At 31.4% G+C, this 17103-nt stretch overlaps 3 protein-coding genes across 3 annotated transcripts; 1 reads left to right on the forward strand and 2 right to left on the reverse strand.

Annotated features, from left to right (window-relative positions):
* Nucleotides 1–3660: 3660 nt before the first annotated feature.
* Nucleotides 3661–6599, reverse strand: LOC112800800 (peptidyl-prolyl cis-trans isomerase Pin1). Its single transcript, XM_025843198.2, has 2 exons — nucleotides 6063–6599; nucleotides 3661–4134 (listed from the first exon to the last, which is right to left on the reverse strand). The coding sequence occupies exons 1-2, from the start codon at nucleotides 6319–6321 to the stop codon at nucleotides 4010–4012; spliced, it is 384 nt and encodes a 127-aa protein (XP_025698983.1). The 5' UTR covers nucleotides 6322–6599; the 3' UTR covers nucleotides 3661–4009.
* A 3045-nt stretch (nucleotides 6600–9644) lies between these two features.
* Nucleotides 9645–11172, reverse strand: LOC112800802 (large ribosomal subunit protein uL2x). The gene is made up of 2 exons (XM_025843201.3): nucleotides 10482–11172; nucleotides 9645–10118 (listed from the first exon to the last, which is right to left on the reverse strand). The coding sequence occupies exons 1-2, from the start codon at nucleotides 10919–10921 to the stop codon at nucleotides 9773–9775; spliced, it is 786 nt and encodes a 261-aa protein (XP_025698986.1). The 5' UTR covers nucleotides 10922–11172; the 3' UTR covers nucleotides 9645–9772.
* A 355-nt stretch (nucleotides 11173–11527) lies between these two features.
* LOC112800801 (filament-like plant protein 5) lies at nucleotides 11528–15469 on the forward strand. The gene is made up of 6 exons (XM_025843199.3): nucleotides 11528–11768; nucleotides 12277–12416; nucleotides 12519–12696; nucleotides 12804–14358; nucleotides 14513–14573; nucleotides 14845–15469. Exons 2-6 carry the CDS (start codon nucleotides 12291–12293, stop codon nucleotides 15304–15306), a joined length of 2382 nt encoding a protein of 793 aa, XP_025698984.1. The 5' UTR covers nucleotides 11528–11768; nucleotides 12277–12290; the 3' UTR covers nucleotides 15307–15469.
* The last annotated feature ends 1634 nt before the right edge of the window (nucleotides 15470–17103 follow it).

Genomic DNA, 17103 nt, shown 5'->3' on the forward strand with positions numbered 1-17103 from the left:
AGTCGGATTTCGTATTACGCTTTAAGCACAATTTTGCTACTAATGAATACTTCCATCTTTAACCAACAATATATATTTTACAGAGAGGTTTAATTAGGTGATGTCTTTGGTGGCTCAACAAACAATGGCTAAGCATGGCTAAAAGGAAAATGCAATGTTTTATTTTTTCTTGTGGGCCTTTGTAGTGATCGAACAAAAACTGAAAATTAATTACCTAAAAGTGACAAACCAAAAAATTTATGCATCATGAACAAAAGAGAAACAAAAATTCTTATAAATTCCTGCTTAAAGAACAATAAAATATCTAAAAAAATAATAAGTTGGGTTAGTCTAGTAAATTAGCTTACTAATTTGCTTAAAGTAGTGTTGATGATTTGAATTTCAACTTGTACAGTAATCTATTAACCAGCAACGAATTCTTAAATAAAGTTTAGTACTGTAACGAATTAGTCATTGACCCGTCAAACTAGGGAGTACCGTGAAAAACAAAAAAATGTCTAAAAAACCAATAAGAAACAATAATAATAATAATAATAGAGAGACATGATGATGAATTTATTTTATTTAAATATTTTATATTTGTAAAATATATATTATGAAAAATTATAAATAAAAAATACAAAAAAGTGTGATTTTATATTAAAAAATTAATTAATATAATTACATACTAATTAATTATGCATTTTTATTTATTTAAGAATAACTTTATCTATTCATAATAAATTTAAATGTTATTAAGATTTATTTTTATATTATTATATTATTTAGATAATTTTTTAAAAATAAATAGATTAGATTATACTAAAAGAGATATACTTTCATTATTTTTGTTATCAATTATTTTAACATATTTTTTTTGGTTTGTTTTATAATTTTGTCTTCTTTCAATATTTTTCCAACATAAGTACCGCTATTGGTTTTGGATAATTGTTTTAAAATAAAGACATGAAATTATATCACAAAGCGGTTTTGTTAAAAAATTAATTAAGAGAAAGCCAATTTGAACTATCTAGTTAAAAAATAGATTAGTTACAAAAAAAACCTCCAGTATTCTAATTTTTAAAATTTTAAAATTAAAAATAAAAGAAGATTGATTTAGTTGGTTTACGATGGAGTTGGTTTCTAGACTTTTTACTTTTTCTATCTCAAATATGTAATATATACTTAATTTATTCCTTTTTAATTAATCATTTTAGTTTTATATTCTTTTAGGGGAGGAGAGGGAGTGGAGGACTACTCAAGAAGGGCCGAATTATGGAAAACAGAAAAAGAGGACATAAATACAATAAAAAATATTAATCATCTAATATGTGTTACACTAAATAAAATACATAATATTTATAAAATATTAAATTTATCAATATTTATTTAAATAAATAAATATTTATTATTTTTAGTTTCAAAATATTTTACATCTTTAAATTATTTGTGCAATAGATGAGTAGAAAATTTTTTTTTTTTTTTTGATTTGATTATGAGTTTACATTATATACAAATTAAATATTGGTACATCATTTGATGGTGAAGGAGCATTTCTAGAGACTTCCAAAATTACTACATCCTAACCCATTTTTATTATTTTTGGTTAGTGAAAACTTATATGTATTATCATATAAAATTATTAGTTAAGAATTGTTAGATAATTTTGATATATTTAAAATTTTGAATAAATTATTATCTAATAACTTTTAACTATCAATTTTACATGAAAATAATTGTATGTGAATAATTTTTTTTTTAGTTTTAGGTAATACTTCGAAAAAAATTAAACTATGTAAAAGGAACAAATTGAGTATATACTACACATTTAAGATATTAATGTCTTTGTTTTTAAAATAATTTTTCAAGACCAATAACTATATCTACGTTGAGGAAAAAAAATTAAAAGTGGACAAATTATAAAACAAAACAAAAAGAAAAAAGCTAAAATAATTGATGACAAAAAGCAATGAAGGTATACTTTTTTAATATACTCTAATCTCCTTATTTTTAAATAATTATAATATAATAATATAAAAGATAAATCTTAGTAACATTTAAATTTATTATGAATAGATAAAACTACTCTTAAATGAATGAAAATGCGTAATTAATGAGTATATTTTAAAAATATAATATTTTAAAAAAATAAATTTATCATCTTATATCTCTTTTTTTTTGTGAACCATCTCTTTGTTTTATTATCATAATTTTTTTTTTGGACCTAGATTTTTTATTGTTCTTTAAATGAGAAGTAACATGGAGCGTTTTTGGTCTAATCATTACAAAGTCCAAAAAACAAAAACAATTCTTTGCATTGCATTTCTTTTTTTACCATCAATAATCTATCTCACTTACTAGACTTAATATTTTTCTTAAATGTATGATCAATAAAATTTTTTTTATGTGTCATCTATTAGATAACTGGTCAATCTTTTGACCATATTTAAACTATCTATTGTTGAACCAGCAGAGACTTCACGGTTTAAGTTACTTCAAAATAGCAAGCGTTGATATTCCATGCATAATGCATTCAGCAGTTTTAACTTCATTACGTGCACGTGCGCCCGCGCGGAGGTTAACAAAAAGGAAGAAAAAAAATACTCTATGCAACTAATTGTGATGATTACGGTTACAGATATGGCTAAAAATCATAGTTATCAAAATTGAATTAATTATCGAATCAATTAGGTTATTAAATTATTAGATTATTGGTTTAATCGGTGAGTTACTAGTTAAACTGATTAATTCAATCCTATATAAATAAAAAATAAAAAATAAAAAAAATTAAAATTAAAATTTAAAATACATATTTTTATTAATATTTTAAAAATATTTAATTATTCTAAAATAATATAAAATATAAACAATAAATATTTTGTTAATTTTATTCTATTATAAATATTTTTATTTTGTTTTATATTAAAATAACTATTATTTTAAAATTTTAATAATTTATTAATTAGTTTATATATATTATCCTATTATGTACTACAAATATTTATTAAAAAATATTAATAAATATTATATAATTAAAAAAATAAGTGAATTTATAATTATTGTTAAATAAAAATATCATTAGTTTTGAAATAGGTGAGTTTATAACTAAAATTAAAATTAATTAAATAGAAATAAATTATTTGTGATAGCTCAGTGTCCATGAAGGACATCTTTTTTCCTGAAGGCGGAGGTTCGAACCCCATCGGTGCCCATCTCATTCGATTTTCTGGTCCGGTATGATTTTAATAACTACCTAAAAATACTTATTCTTTCACCTAAGAATAATTAGGACACTTACTAAGAAAGTAATAAAAAAAATAGAATAATACAATACATTTAATTTTTTTGTTAACCAATCTAACTAAATTAATCTAACAAAATAAAAATTAATTATAACTATTATTTTAAATTTTATTGTTTAAATTAGTTAAATTTAATTCATAAAAAAAACTTAAAATTTGTAGTATTATTTTAAAAAATATCATTCAAAATCTAAAAATTTTATAAATATATTACATTTGTTAAGAAATTAGAAAATACATATTTGACTGCATATTCATTTGTTACGTGTGGTAACAGTACTTTTACTTCTGTCAAATTGAACATTTTCTGAAGAAATAAAAATAAAAACCTAATAAACTCAGCAAAAAGTTGGTGTGAAAAGAAAAAAACCAAGAATAATTTAACCTAATATTCAAATCCATTCAATCATGCTGAAATTGCAATGGGAATTTTTGTTATAGTATATTATACTTGTACATAATAGATATAGTTCCCGGGCTCTAGCCGTGGAAAAGAGAGTGCAAATGTCATATGTCAGCATTCAACCATTCAAAGTTACGCATACAACTTCCAATTATAGAGAAAACAATAAAGCATCAATCATCCAAGGTCACGGTTATGCCATGTCTAAAATATTCGGTTAAGAAAAATCCAGATGAACAATACTCGCACCAATCTAAAAAAAGATGTAATCTGTTCTCTCCAAGCAGGAGGAGCAACACAAAATTACTCCATGGTCCTGCAGTAATCAACCTGTTCTCATGATTATGTGAACTCCACTGTCAGTATCCACTATGTCGCTTATCTCACCAACTTTCAGAGCGTAAGTTGCTTCTTCAAAAGGCTTCTGCATCTGGCCACGGCCAAAAGGACCTGCTTCCAAGAAATCGATTGATTCTCTCAGATTTGCAAAATTAGATACAAATGCAAATATTGACAGAAGGATCCAAGTCTAAAACATGAAAATAAAAGATGGTCAGGGATGGGGATATGCAATCATGAAAAATTGAAAACAGGTAACAATAACTACCGCATAATACATGCTTGACAAATTTACGCAATTCAAAGATTATTCAATCACAGGCTTTGTAAATTGAATTCTAGCAATATATGTTTTATCGACAGTTAGTCATAATTAACAGCCAAAGAACTACTGCACTGTTGTCATATATAAACTCTTTTAGTCTGTGTTCTGTACAATGACAAGAAATCATATCATGATCACACTTTGTAGAGATTAGAGAACAATAACAACTTAGCTTTGTTCCATTAGGTAGGTTCGATATGCCCCATGTAGAGAGAAGATAGAACATATTACTTTGACAGGTGAAAATCAGACTGATTTTATTCTAAATTCAACACATAAAAGAGTTAAAAAAAGAAGAATTCTCCATTTATGAAAGTCGCTGGAGAGAGACACAAAGGTGAGCTTCTGTATGCGTGTGAATGAAAAACTTTAGAAGTTTAAGTCTGAGGTTCCGTTAAAACATCAACAATCAAACAAGTAAACCATGCCTCTTGCACAGTACTTCAAATTAGTTACAATCAGCTACGAAATTCAAAATAGTTAGACCAATGGCATGACATTTTGAGCTGACTTTAAGGTTTCTCAGTAGTAACCACTAACCACACATGGCAAAAAATTCATACAATGGAATGCCAGAGCCCGCTGTATGCAAGAGTACTCGAAATAAAACGCTCAAGATCAGAAGGGATTCAATTCTCACAGGGGAAGGCTTCGGGTACCACTGGATGCTAAAGACCCCGCAAATCAAGAGCAAGCATTAAGGCAAAAATTAAGGGAGCAAAATAGGAGCATCCACGGTTCATAGAACATTAAATAAGGTAATAAAACAGCTAAGACTAGAAAACTCCCCCCCAAGGGAAAGAGGCTTTACAGCCGGAAATCTTTGGTAAGATTATTTGTTAAAAGAAATTTTTGGACTAGAACTAGAAAAAAAAAGTCATAACTACTACAAAGAAGAAATTCATATTGCAATCTCGTTGAACGTGCTCTGCTCCCCGAATAAGAAGAGACTGAGAAAAAACTATTTTCCGAGATCAGGAAATCGGTGCTTTCAGAACTCAAGTAAGCAAGCGATTTGCCTCATTCCTCTCAACCTTAGCCTGGGAAAGCTGTGCTCTACCATTTAGCGTCTTCAGCGTGTGGAACTTTCCTATCTCTTATGTAATTTTCCAACCTTCACTAGAATGGTAACATATGAATTGAGACTAATGCGACGGGTGTCAGTTACCAAAAATGACTCGACCACTAACTCAGTCCGCGGGACATTTCTAACACAAGGCCGAAGATGGAATCGAAGAATATTTGCAACCATTCTCGAACCATCACATGGATTCCAAGCCAACTGCCCATGATATAGTAAGAACGGAATGGAAGGGGCAAAAACATGAGCGATTCTATACGCAGACGTGAAAGCTCTATTGATAGAAGCATTCATTCTAGTCTATATCTTTATTTTGAGAGGAACGATTCCCTCGTCTGAGACCACACATTCTTATGGTATCCAATTATCCATCCATCTTAGAGCTAATCCCTAATATGATTACGATAAACAATCTCACTTCGTAAACTCAATTATACTTACTTATTATCGTGATAAGTTGATAACAAATAACAAATTGCAGGGTGAACAAGGACAATTTATAATGATACCTAATTACTCAAGCAAGATCTAAACATAATAGGAAATGTTAACAACGCTTTTCATTTCCTCTACTAAATAAATAGATATTTTCCCGGTTAAATTTGGAATTATATGAAGAAGAGAGGGACTGACCGAGATCGCCGCCGCGCTTGGCAGAGCTGCAATCGGAGAAGCGAGAGGCGATGTCCTCAAACTTGGCTTTGCCAGAAACGATGTCGTCACGGAAGGCCTTTAGCTGAGAGACGGCGCTGTCTCTGGTGGTGTTTTTGATGACCTGGCCTTCTGGATCCTTCCACGACGCCTTGCGCCTCGAACCTTGGTGCTTCACCAGTATGTGCGATGCCCTAACCTCACCTCCATCACCACCGTGCCTGTTGCTAGACGACGACATCTTCTTCGCCTTCTTCAGATGCTGCTTATGCTTCTCCTTCTGCTCCGCCGGCACCACCGGAGACTTCTTCCTCTTCCGATCGGACTCTATCTTCGCCGGAATTCCAGAGAGAGTGAGAAGAGATGTGTGAGTGAAAGGGCTCCGAATCAGAATCGCGAGTGCGGAAGCTTCAGCTATTTATAGAGTGGTTGGTTGGGGCTTCACGAAAAGGAAAGTAGTGAGGAAGAGATAATGTGTTCCCCAATCGAAGATGCCTGTTCATTGTGAGCATCTGTGACGTTCGTTACAACTCCATCGTGCGGTCCACATCTATTGATCCAATGGATCTAGAGATTTTTAACTTTTTTTACCAAAATATGTCTGCCTCTAAACTCTTAAAAGTATTAAGATAGCAAGAATGTTATTTACTTTCTAAAATTAATCACTAAAATCAATCACTAATATTTATATATTTTAACTCAGTATATATTTTATATTTTAATATATATTTAATAGTTTTATTTTAATATTTATATATTTTTTCTTATCATTCTTACTTCAACAACATTTTAACCTTATATTATATTATTTGATTTGTAATAAAAATAATAACAAAAATAATTAGTCTCAAAACTTTTAAAAGATAAATATTATAAAGGTAAAATTGATATTTTAAAATGCTAAAAAATAATTTATAAATTGTAATTGATTTTATATAATTTAAAGAAAAATTAATTTTTTGAAAAGAAAAATAAAATTTTAGATAAAAAAAATTAATTTTCTAAATAAAAATAGGTTTTTATGTGCAAAAATTAATTTTTTTCCATTTAAAAATGGATTCTTTTTTTAAAACTGATTTTGTATTTAAAATTAATTTGGCTTATTAACCTAAATGAAATTTTTTATTAATCAAACTCAGATTTTTTTTAGTTAATATTAACCATATGTATTCCTACATATTAATAATAAATTTAAAAAAATAATTATATTTATAAATTTTATTTTAATATAAATATTATTATATAATTTTTTATTAAAATTTTTGACTGCTTCAAATATTTTTTTCAAGTTCCCACTGTCTGTACTCTTACGTACTCTCATTATTTACTAAATTAATTTATACTAAAAAATTTGGAATCACATGGCTATTTTAGTCATTTTATATAATATTTTAGTCTTGTCCATGTGTATCCAAACATAATACTAGACATTATATTAGTGTCCTATCCATCGTATCCAAACACGATACACAAAACATAATTTTTAATGTCTCTGTCCTATTGTCTTTGTCTCAGTGTCCTATTCTGTCGTGTCTCTACAAACAAACGCTACCTAAATTATTTTACACTCAAAATACGTTAAAATTAAATTTTATTTAATTCTAATGACTGATCTTGATGTATTTCAATATATATTTTATATTTTTTTGTAAAATTATTTTTAATTTAAAGCGAGCAAGTTGAATTTTAAATAATGATATTATTATTTTATTTTTGATAATGTCATTTCACGCATTATTTTTCTGTATTAGATATTTGTATAAATTATAAAAATAATAATATTATTATGAAAATATGAATGGCAATGTTATCGATTAGAAGAAAAAGAATAATTTACATTTTACTAAAAGAGAAAGAATGAAAATACATTTTTGAATAAAATACATAACACTCTAAAAAATAAATTTACTATGTTATCAGTTGAATATTTAAGTAGATGATTAAGGAAAAACACTAGCCATATTAAAGATAATTTCATTTAGTATTATTGTGCAAATATATTATAAATATTGTCGATTTACAAGTTAATATTCAATTTGACAATTAAAATTTGAGATTGAATTCGAATTGTTCCCTAAAATTTACAATAATAACTTGTCTTAGTTTCTGAACTAATTCTAATGATATGTTGATTTTGTACATTAATTTGTTAAGATTTGGACTCCTCTCCTAACATTCTCAAGAAAATAACAATAACAAGTTCAATTTGAAAATTTTGGAACTCTGGAACAGGTTCTAAAATTTCTAATAGGTCTCGATCACATAGAACCTGAGCGAAAAATCTAAATCACAACAAATTAATGTATCAAATCAATACGTCGTTAACAAAAATCAGCTTAAAGACTAATACAAATTACAACTACAAATTTCAGAAGTCAAATTGAGTATTAACTCGTCAATTTACATAACTAAATCAATTCTCCACACTTGGTACGGTTTACTTTTCTAGTTTAGTACGAAAAATATGAATTTGGATTTTTTAAATTTTGAATTTTTATTGTAGAGGATAAAGTGTGATCTCTCACTTTTGAATGGTTTCTTTTTTATATTTTCTCTTAGTCTCAACTATGAAATAAATGATAAAAAATCATACTTTACTCTTTAAAGTGAAATTCAAAATTTAGAAGATATAAATTCTGAAAAATATAGGGTTAGCAGTAAGATATTTAAATATGTTGAACTTTTTTAATAAATAAAAAAATGTAGATTGAAGAATATTCACTAATTCGGTTATTGGTTCATAGTTGCTCAATATTTTTTATTCAAAACTTGTTGTACGAGTTCTGCAGCACACTTGCAACAATTAAACACCAATGGTCTTTATCATTAACAATTGATTACATGGGAGGATGACTACACTTACAAGTGACAATGGATAGGATAAAATTTGGATTAATTCTAACTCTAAGTTGAGATTTTTATTTAAATTTAACTTTACCCCTACTAGTTTTTAACCTGTAAATTACTAAAAAAATACAATATTATTATATAACTTAATGATAATTTAAAATAAAATTAGTTTTTATGTAAAAATAAAATTAATTATCAATTAATAACTAAAGATCTTTCGTCTTTAATAAGAAGTCTTTGGTTTAACATATTGACACCCATAACTAGACTAGCACATACTATTGGGCATCCCCTTTTTTTCGCAAATGCTAGAGACGAAAACCAATTTAATGTGTTTGATTATTTTTTCTGGAAGCAAAAGAGTCAAGTGAGAACAAATTTCTTCTCCAGACCGACTACAATTCCTATCATATTGGGTAGCCTTTTCACTTTAATCCCAACTGATATGTTTCTAAACACAATAATGCATTTAATAAGGGTAAAACTCAGAATATCCCTAAACTTTAAGCAAGTCCATGCCATAATATACATGCTTGTATTAGGTTGGATATTAAAAATAACCAATCTCTAACATATCAAGTAAGCAAAGCAGCCAACAATTTAACATGTGGATATCAAGTGACATGTAATTTAAGATTTAACATCCAACTGAAATCGCATGGTAAAAACTAAAAACAACAAACACGAATGAATATCTCTCAAACAAAAATAAAATAATGTCAATCAAAAGCTTCATATTTATGGGGGAAATGGTTCTCAAAATAGCGCCCAAACAGTTCAACATAAACTATGAAAGAAACAAAATTGGAAACTTGCAATCAAAGAAAGTCCTAAAAATATCTTCAAGTGGTCTTATCAGCCTTAGCAGCAGTTGCGGCAGCTTGACCCCTAAGACGACCGGTCCTCCTTGCAGCAATGAGACCAACCTTTTGGCCGGGTGGAGCATCACGCCTAACAGTACTGGCATGACCAATGTGTTGATGGTTACCTCCTCCATGGGGATGCTCAACTGGATTCATAGCAACACCACGAACCTTGGGCCAGCAGTTCCTCTTGACCCTGAATTTGTGGTAAGCATTACCAGCCTTGAGGAGTGGCTTCTCAGTTCTTCCACCACCCGCAACTTGTCCAATCATGGCCCTGCATCCACTTGGCACAATCTTCTTTGAACCAGATGGGAGCTTGATCCTACAAACAAAAATGAAAAACACATATAACTACTTCTAATGGACCATGATTTAACTCAGCCTCCAATTAACAAGTCGAATAGTCGATTAATGCTACAACTCAGATACACCAAAATCCATTTCTACCATTCAAATAACTATGCTAAAAAGCAAAGGTAACACAACAAATAAATATGTTAGCATCATCAGGGTTTAACTTAGAAATTTTAACATTTATACAAGCATTTCCAAAGTAAACAAACAATCACTGGTTTTGAGATATAGCTAAAAACAAATTATAAAATGATCTTATAGTTAATACCTAGAACCAGAAAAATAACGTAGAATCACAATTATATATCGAATGGTGGTTGAGAACGAATACCTAGAAGTGTCGTTATCGGGGTTGTGGCTGATAACAATGGCGTAATCACCAGATGCCCTAGCGAAGACACCGCGGTCACCAACGTGGTGCTCAACGTTGCAAATGACAGCTCCTTCAGGGATGGATCTGAGTGGCAAAACATTTCCGACCACGAGTGTGGCCTTCTTCCCGCAGTAGATGAACTGACCGGTGTAGATACCTTCAGCGGCCACGAACAGTTCCGTCTGCTTCTTGTACCTGAAAGGGTGGCGGAAAGTGACCTTGGCGAGTGGGGCACCGCGGCCGGGGTCGTGGATGATGTCTGTCACCACACCCTTGAGGTAACCGTTGCGCTCGCCGAAGTCGAGGCTGCGGAACCTGGCGGCGCCCTTGCGGTGATGGGTGTGGGACTTGAAGACGGACCCGGCACCCTTACGCTGTGCTCGGATGACTCTACCCATGACGGAGAATCTCTCTCCTCTCTCTCTCACTCTCTATATCTGCGGCTAAGGAAGGTGGCAGTGAAGGTAAATTAGGGTTTCTTGTGTGGTTTTTGTACTTGACCTAGTAGGCCTTTTGCCTTTTAACTATAAAGTCCAAAACTGTTAAATGGGTTGGTGTAGCCCAATAGGTTTATTGAAATGTTATTGGGCTAGACTCAAGCCCAAAAATTAAAGTAAGCCTAATCATATGCGTAAATAATACATTACATATCTGTTGTTGTTGTTGGAGAATTGGAAATATCTACTTGACTGGAAAGTCCAAAAAGAAGTTAAACATTATTGTTTGCCCTCATTAAATTTGTTTCTTTTTGTTTCCTTTTGGTCCTGCCGTTAATTTGTTTTAGGTTTTCAACTTTGTTCGCATGTAACAGCCAGCTACAAGGACGGGGAATTGGGATCATACATGCAATGCTCCAATTCCAATTCCACTGTTTCAAGCCGCATAAACGACACCAATGAACGAAGGAAAAGAAACAAAACGACAAAGTGAAATAAGGGGAAAAAATAAAAACAAAAGAATATTTTGTACCATTGAAATACGAAATTGCTTTTTGTTTGTAATGTAGTGGAGCTTTTTGTTTGTAATATAGTGGAGCTTTGTTGTTTAGTTAGTTTTGAAAATTTGTTTTTGTAGTGAGGTGGAGCCGCAGGAGCGTTTCAAACAGGGACCATTTCACGCTCCTCTTCTCTTTTTCACACTTTGAAGAAGCAAAAATCAGCCAGCCATTAAAATCCGACCCCCCCCCCCCCTCCATAACATTACTCAAGCTACACTCTCTCTTCTACTCTATTAAATTCTTCCGTAGTAAGTCCTACTATTACATTCTTATTCTCTATTCATTTCTCCTTGCCATGTTTTCAATAAGTTGGAACGAAATTTTATTTTATGAAATTTTTATATTACAAGATTTTTGAGTAATTTTTATATCATTTGAAGCATCAGTTTGGTTATCTCTCATGTGATCTAACCATAGAATCAGTCGCTGATACATTTATCACATGCATTTATCAAATTAGGTCTTTTTTTCTTTTTTTTTTTTCTAATAGGAGTTGCCATGACCATTATGGCACTCTGCCATTCTACTGTGACCTCGTTGACGTTAACTATGAAAAAATGGTTAGATAAATTTAGTTATTGTAAAAGATTTATAATCTGTAGTAGTGACAAGAATTTATATTATACAGTTTAACTATTGCTACTTTCTTTGGTTTGATTAGATTTTATGATAGTAAAATGTGAAATAGGTAATGACTTAAGTTCATTCATGCATACAATATGCGTTAGCACTCAATTTGAGCATGTTGTGAGTCAGGTTGGAAATCTGAGATGGACCGGCGGGGCTGGCTCTGGAAGAAAAAATCATCTGACAAATCTAAAATTGCTGAGAAGCCAGGTTCTGAAGCAGAACCTGTTAGTTTTACATTGTCTTCTGTGGCAAATCTTGAAGATGAGGTCATTCACTTTTATTTCATAAGTAGACACTAGCTAATTGGCTTATCATCCATAATATGAACATGTTTTTACAGTGTTTGTCCCCTTTTTTTTTTAAAGCAGGACAGTGGCAAGAATAAGAACTATGTTCAAATATCAATGGAGTCATACACACATATGTGTGCATTGGAGGATCAAGTAAAGGCTTTGGAAGACAAGCTAACAACAGCTTATTCAGAATTAAATAGCAAAGATAATTTAGTTAAACAGCATGCAACAGTTGCCGAGGAAGCGGTCTCAGGTAATAATTTTTAATAAATATAAAATTTTCAGCTTTAGCGGTTGAAACGACTAAAAACCATTCATTTTATAATAAAAAGGATTTATTCAACATTCTATGCATTTTAGGGTGGGAAAAAGCTGATGCTGAAGTAGCTTCATTAAGATGTCAACTTGAATCTGTCACTATCTCAAAGCTTGCTGTTGAGGATAGAGCATCTCACTTGGATGGTGCTCTAAAAGAATGCATGAAGGAGATAAGAACTGTTAAGGAAGATAGTGAGCATAAACTGCAAGACTTGATCCTTATGAAATCCCAGCAGTGGGAAAAAGTTAAGTCAGAGTTTGAAGTGAAAATAGATAAATTGGAGCAAGGACTTCGTCGTGAGGCTAGTGAAAATGCTGCTCTTCTTAGATCCCTGCAAGACAGTTCGAATAAAATAGCGAGACTGAAAGAAGAAAAATCTGAAGCTGAGGCTGAAGTAGAGTTTCTAAAGAAGAATGTTCAGTCATGTGAAAAGGAAATAGCTTCACTGAAGTATGAGTTACATGTGATTTCCAAGGAGCTGGATATCCGAAACGAAGAGAAGAATATGATTATGAGATCAGCAGAAGTGGCAAGCAAAAAACATGCAGAGGATGTTAGGAACATTGCCAAGATAGAAACTGAATGCCAAAGACTCCGTGGTCTGCTGCGAAGGAAGTTACCTGGACTGGCCGCATTGGCTCAAATGAAGGTAGAAGTGGGGATTCCGCAACAAGTTATCAGCACACCCTACCATAGGAAAACTTGTTTAAAAGCTGATGGCATGCAAGAATCTGAGTTTCTTGCCAAAAAGTTGGAGGCATTGGAAGAAGAAACAAAGACATTGAAAGAAGCTTTGGCCACAAGTAATGCTGAATTGCAGGCTTCAAGAAACTTATATGCCAAAACAGTTGGCAGACTAAAGACCTTAGAAGCAGAGATACGGTTTTTTCATTTAGAAAACGTTGCTGAAAAATCAAATTTGGCAATCAATTTTGGAAACTCATCAAATAGAATTTCCAACAAAATACCAAGCCTCGCTTCTATCTCCGATGACGGGCATGAGGAGCCAGAAAGTCCTGTCGAGTCAAGTGCAGCCTCAACTTGTGACCTTTCTGAAATCAAGAGAGTTACAAGTGTTGGTAAATTTGAGAAAGAAAAGGGTGAAACTATCATAGAACTGATGAATGACTTTCTGGAAGTGGAGAAAATGGCATGTTTATCGGACAATAGCAATGTAACTCTTGGCATCACTAGCAAAGTTAGTGACTCTGATGGAACAGATAAACAATCAGATAAAGCTTCTAAAGTTGAAGAGACTGATTATATTCCAGAGAAAAATGACAAGGCATCCAAACATGCTGAACACATGCAAGATCTCAAGGAAACAAAGCTGATGTTCCAGGAAAAGGAGCAGCTTCTTGCTGAACTGAAAGAACAATTGGCTTCATCTCATAAATCATACAACTTGACTGAGATTCAGCTGAAGTGTATGACAGAATCCTATAAGTCACTTCAAATGCATGCAGAATATTTAGAAGCTCAAAATAAGATTCTGCAAGAAAATATAGAGGAGCTAAAGAATGACCTTGTGGAGCAAAAGAAATGTAATGATGATGCCTTGGTGAGGCACAGAGCCATTGAAGAGAAAATGCAAAGGTTAATTCTGATCCCTTGAACCTTAATCCAGTAAAAAATTACATGCAATCTAATGAGTAATGTAATACAGTAATTCCCCTGTAAGTTTAGCATGTAGTTTCTATTGTGTGTAAACTATCTTGAGTTGAACTTCCATCGTCTTTTTCACATGAAGGGACAAGTGCTTAGTTTGTGGATCCAATTTGGGAGCAGATAATGGCATGACTACTGGGAAGGTATGTACATGTCAAAGTACCTGCAGTCAAAGTCAATATGCATTCTTTTCTACATCAATAAATAGTAATACTCATACTCTCCTAACTTGAAGTTTGATTGCAACTTGCAGCACATTTTTGAAATATTATGATTGATTTGCTTTTTATCTCAAATATTCACATTACTCAACATTAAACAATGTGGACATGACGTGTCCTTATTCTCAGAAACACCGTTGCTTTGATGCTACCAATTCCTTTGAATTTATCTTTGATATGTTCATGGCATCAGGATATGGAGCTAGCAGCAGCAGAGAAAAAGCTGGCAGAATGTCAAGAGACTTTGTATACTCTTGGTAGGCACCTGCAAGCTCTGTGCCCTCAGATTGAGATACCTATATATCATCTCGGTAAAAGGCTTCAAACGAATGACATGTTGGTTAAACCAAGTCCCGGCTGGTCGAATTCTAATGTGTCCAGTAACTCGAATGAAATTGAACAGGCTGAGGCATCTAGATGTAGTGTTCCTTCCGAGATTCAAGAAGTGAATGTCGAGTTTTCATCGCCTAACTGTCGTTCCACACCGTGTCTTTCAGACACTGAAGGCTGCTTTTCTGTGAACTCTTCAATAGGGTCAAGCAAGCCCGGTTATATGCTTACCGAATCGAATTCCTCTTGTTCTGCCTCTGCTACAGGGAAGCATGCACATGGATTCAGACACTTCTCTTCTTTAAAAGGGAAGAATGCTCACTAGCATTGTTTGTTACTTCCTAAATCCTAGGTATTAATCAGAGGGAGCTCCCCGATGATGTTGTATATAGTAAAAGGTTTTGGAGATTGATGTTTCTGTCTTTAGTTCAATTATATTTGAATTTAGATAAATCTTAATTTTCACTCTAGCACTTATATTCCTTGAACCACTTTTGTGTTTTAAGCTAGGCAAGTTATTTGGATTAATATTGAAAGTTACTAGCAATATATAGGTATAAATAAATTACTATTTATCGTATAAAGTATACAACAATGGAAGCTGATATAACATAAAGGTTTATTAGGAACGTGTAGTTAAATAAATTCAGTGCTGCCATTGTCTTGTAGAATCAGTTGTTGGTGAATGCAACTGATAAAACAAAAACAGTTTTTGAATATGTAATAAAAAACAAAAAGTTGAAACTAACTCATAAGGAAAGCTATATGTATTAAGGAAGTAAATCGTAAAAAGGTTATCTTTCTTTTTAGTTACTACTGATGATGAGGAACAAGAATGTGACTAATTACATTAAAGAAAGGTCAAGCCAAACAAGTTTTCATTATTGATTCATATGAACCATTTATTCTTTCTTTTATCAATTATTATATTGTATCCTTTTTGAACTGGAATTATATATTGCTTTGACTGAAGAATAAAGCTTCAAATAGATATTTTTATTGCCAGAAGTTGAACAGCTTTGTAAATTGCTGATGGCTTATTCCAAAATTACCATAAACCAAACACTTGTGGTGTTTATTAGGTAAGCTTAAATAATAAAGAGTTATATTATTTATGTTCAATTGTTCATTCTTTTTTATATATTGAATAAGTTCACTTTTCTTTCACATACCCACCCTATCTAATAAAAAAGAGCAAGTGGACTCTGTGAATAAAAAAAAAATGAACAAAACAATCATTTCTCTCAATATAAAATTTGAAAATGTCAACTACTTGAAAAAAAAGAAAAGGGAAAAGCCTCAAGGATATTTTTGTGGTGGATCACAAATGAAAAAAACTACTGAAAAAAACATCTCACGTGCATTATAAAATCTGGAACCATGGTCTGAACTCTGAACTCGATCTCAATAAGCATATTGGAGAATGAAGTACCTGAAATCCATGGTTGGATGGAAGGAAAAGCAACCAAAGAAGATGAAGAGACAACATGTCATTACTTTGTCTACATTGAATAGTGCAAATAGGTACCAAGGTTGAACATTTAGTTTCAGTTTCGGGAGACATACACTTGATATATCTATTTTATAATTGCTTAAAATAGTGAAACTTTTAAAATACTTTTGTGTTTGGTATAGAGTTTAGGCCATGTTGGTGTATGGTTCAAATTAAATAATAGTGCATAGTGCCTAGTGCATGAACCTAACATGTCTGGCCTACTATTTCTTCAGCAACCGAACAGAGTGGTTTTCAGATTTTGAAAACAAACTCCAAAAGCAAGTTTTCTTTGAGTGTCTGCTCTGTGTCTTTGATTATATCTTATCTATCTACATATCTAGTCAACATATGGAATTTATTATAAACTATTATTCCTTTTTCTTTATGTAGTTAGAATAATTATGGCTTGAAACCTTTTTGATAGATCAAGACTAATATGGCTCAGCATTTTGAATTTATGATTGTCTATACTTTTCTTTGGCTATAATGATCAACGATACTTTGAACATAGAGAATAGCTACAGCTAAGGAGTTTATTGATAAATTAAAGTTGACAAGTAAAGTACATATGTTATATTTGAAAGACTATACAAGTAAAAATTAGATTGATCACCCTAATAATTAAAA

Source organism: Arachis hypogaea, chromosome 5 (genome assembly GCF_003086295.3).
Source record: "Arachis hypogaea cultivar Tifrunner chromosome 5, arahy.Tifrunner.gnm2.J5K5, whole genome shotgun sequence".
Taxonomy (NCBI): Eukaryota; Viridiplantae; Streptophyta; class Magnoliopsida; order Fabales; family Fabaceae; genus Arachis; species Arachis hypogaea.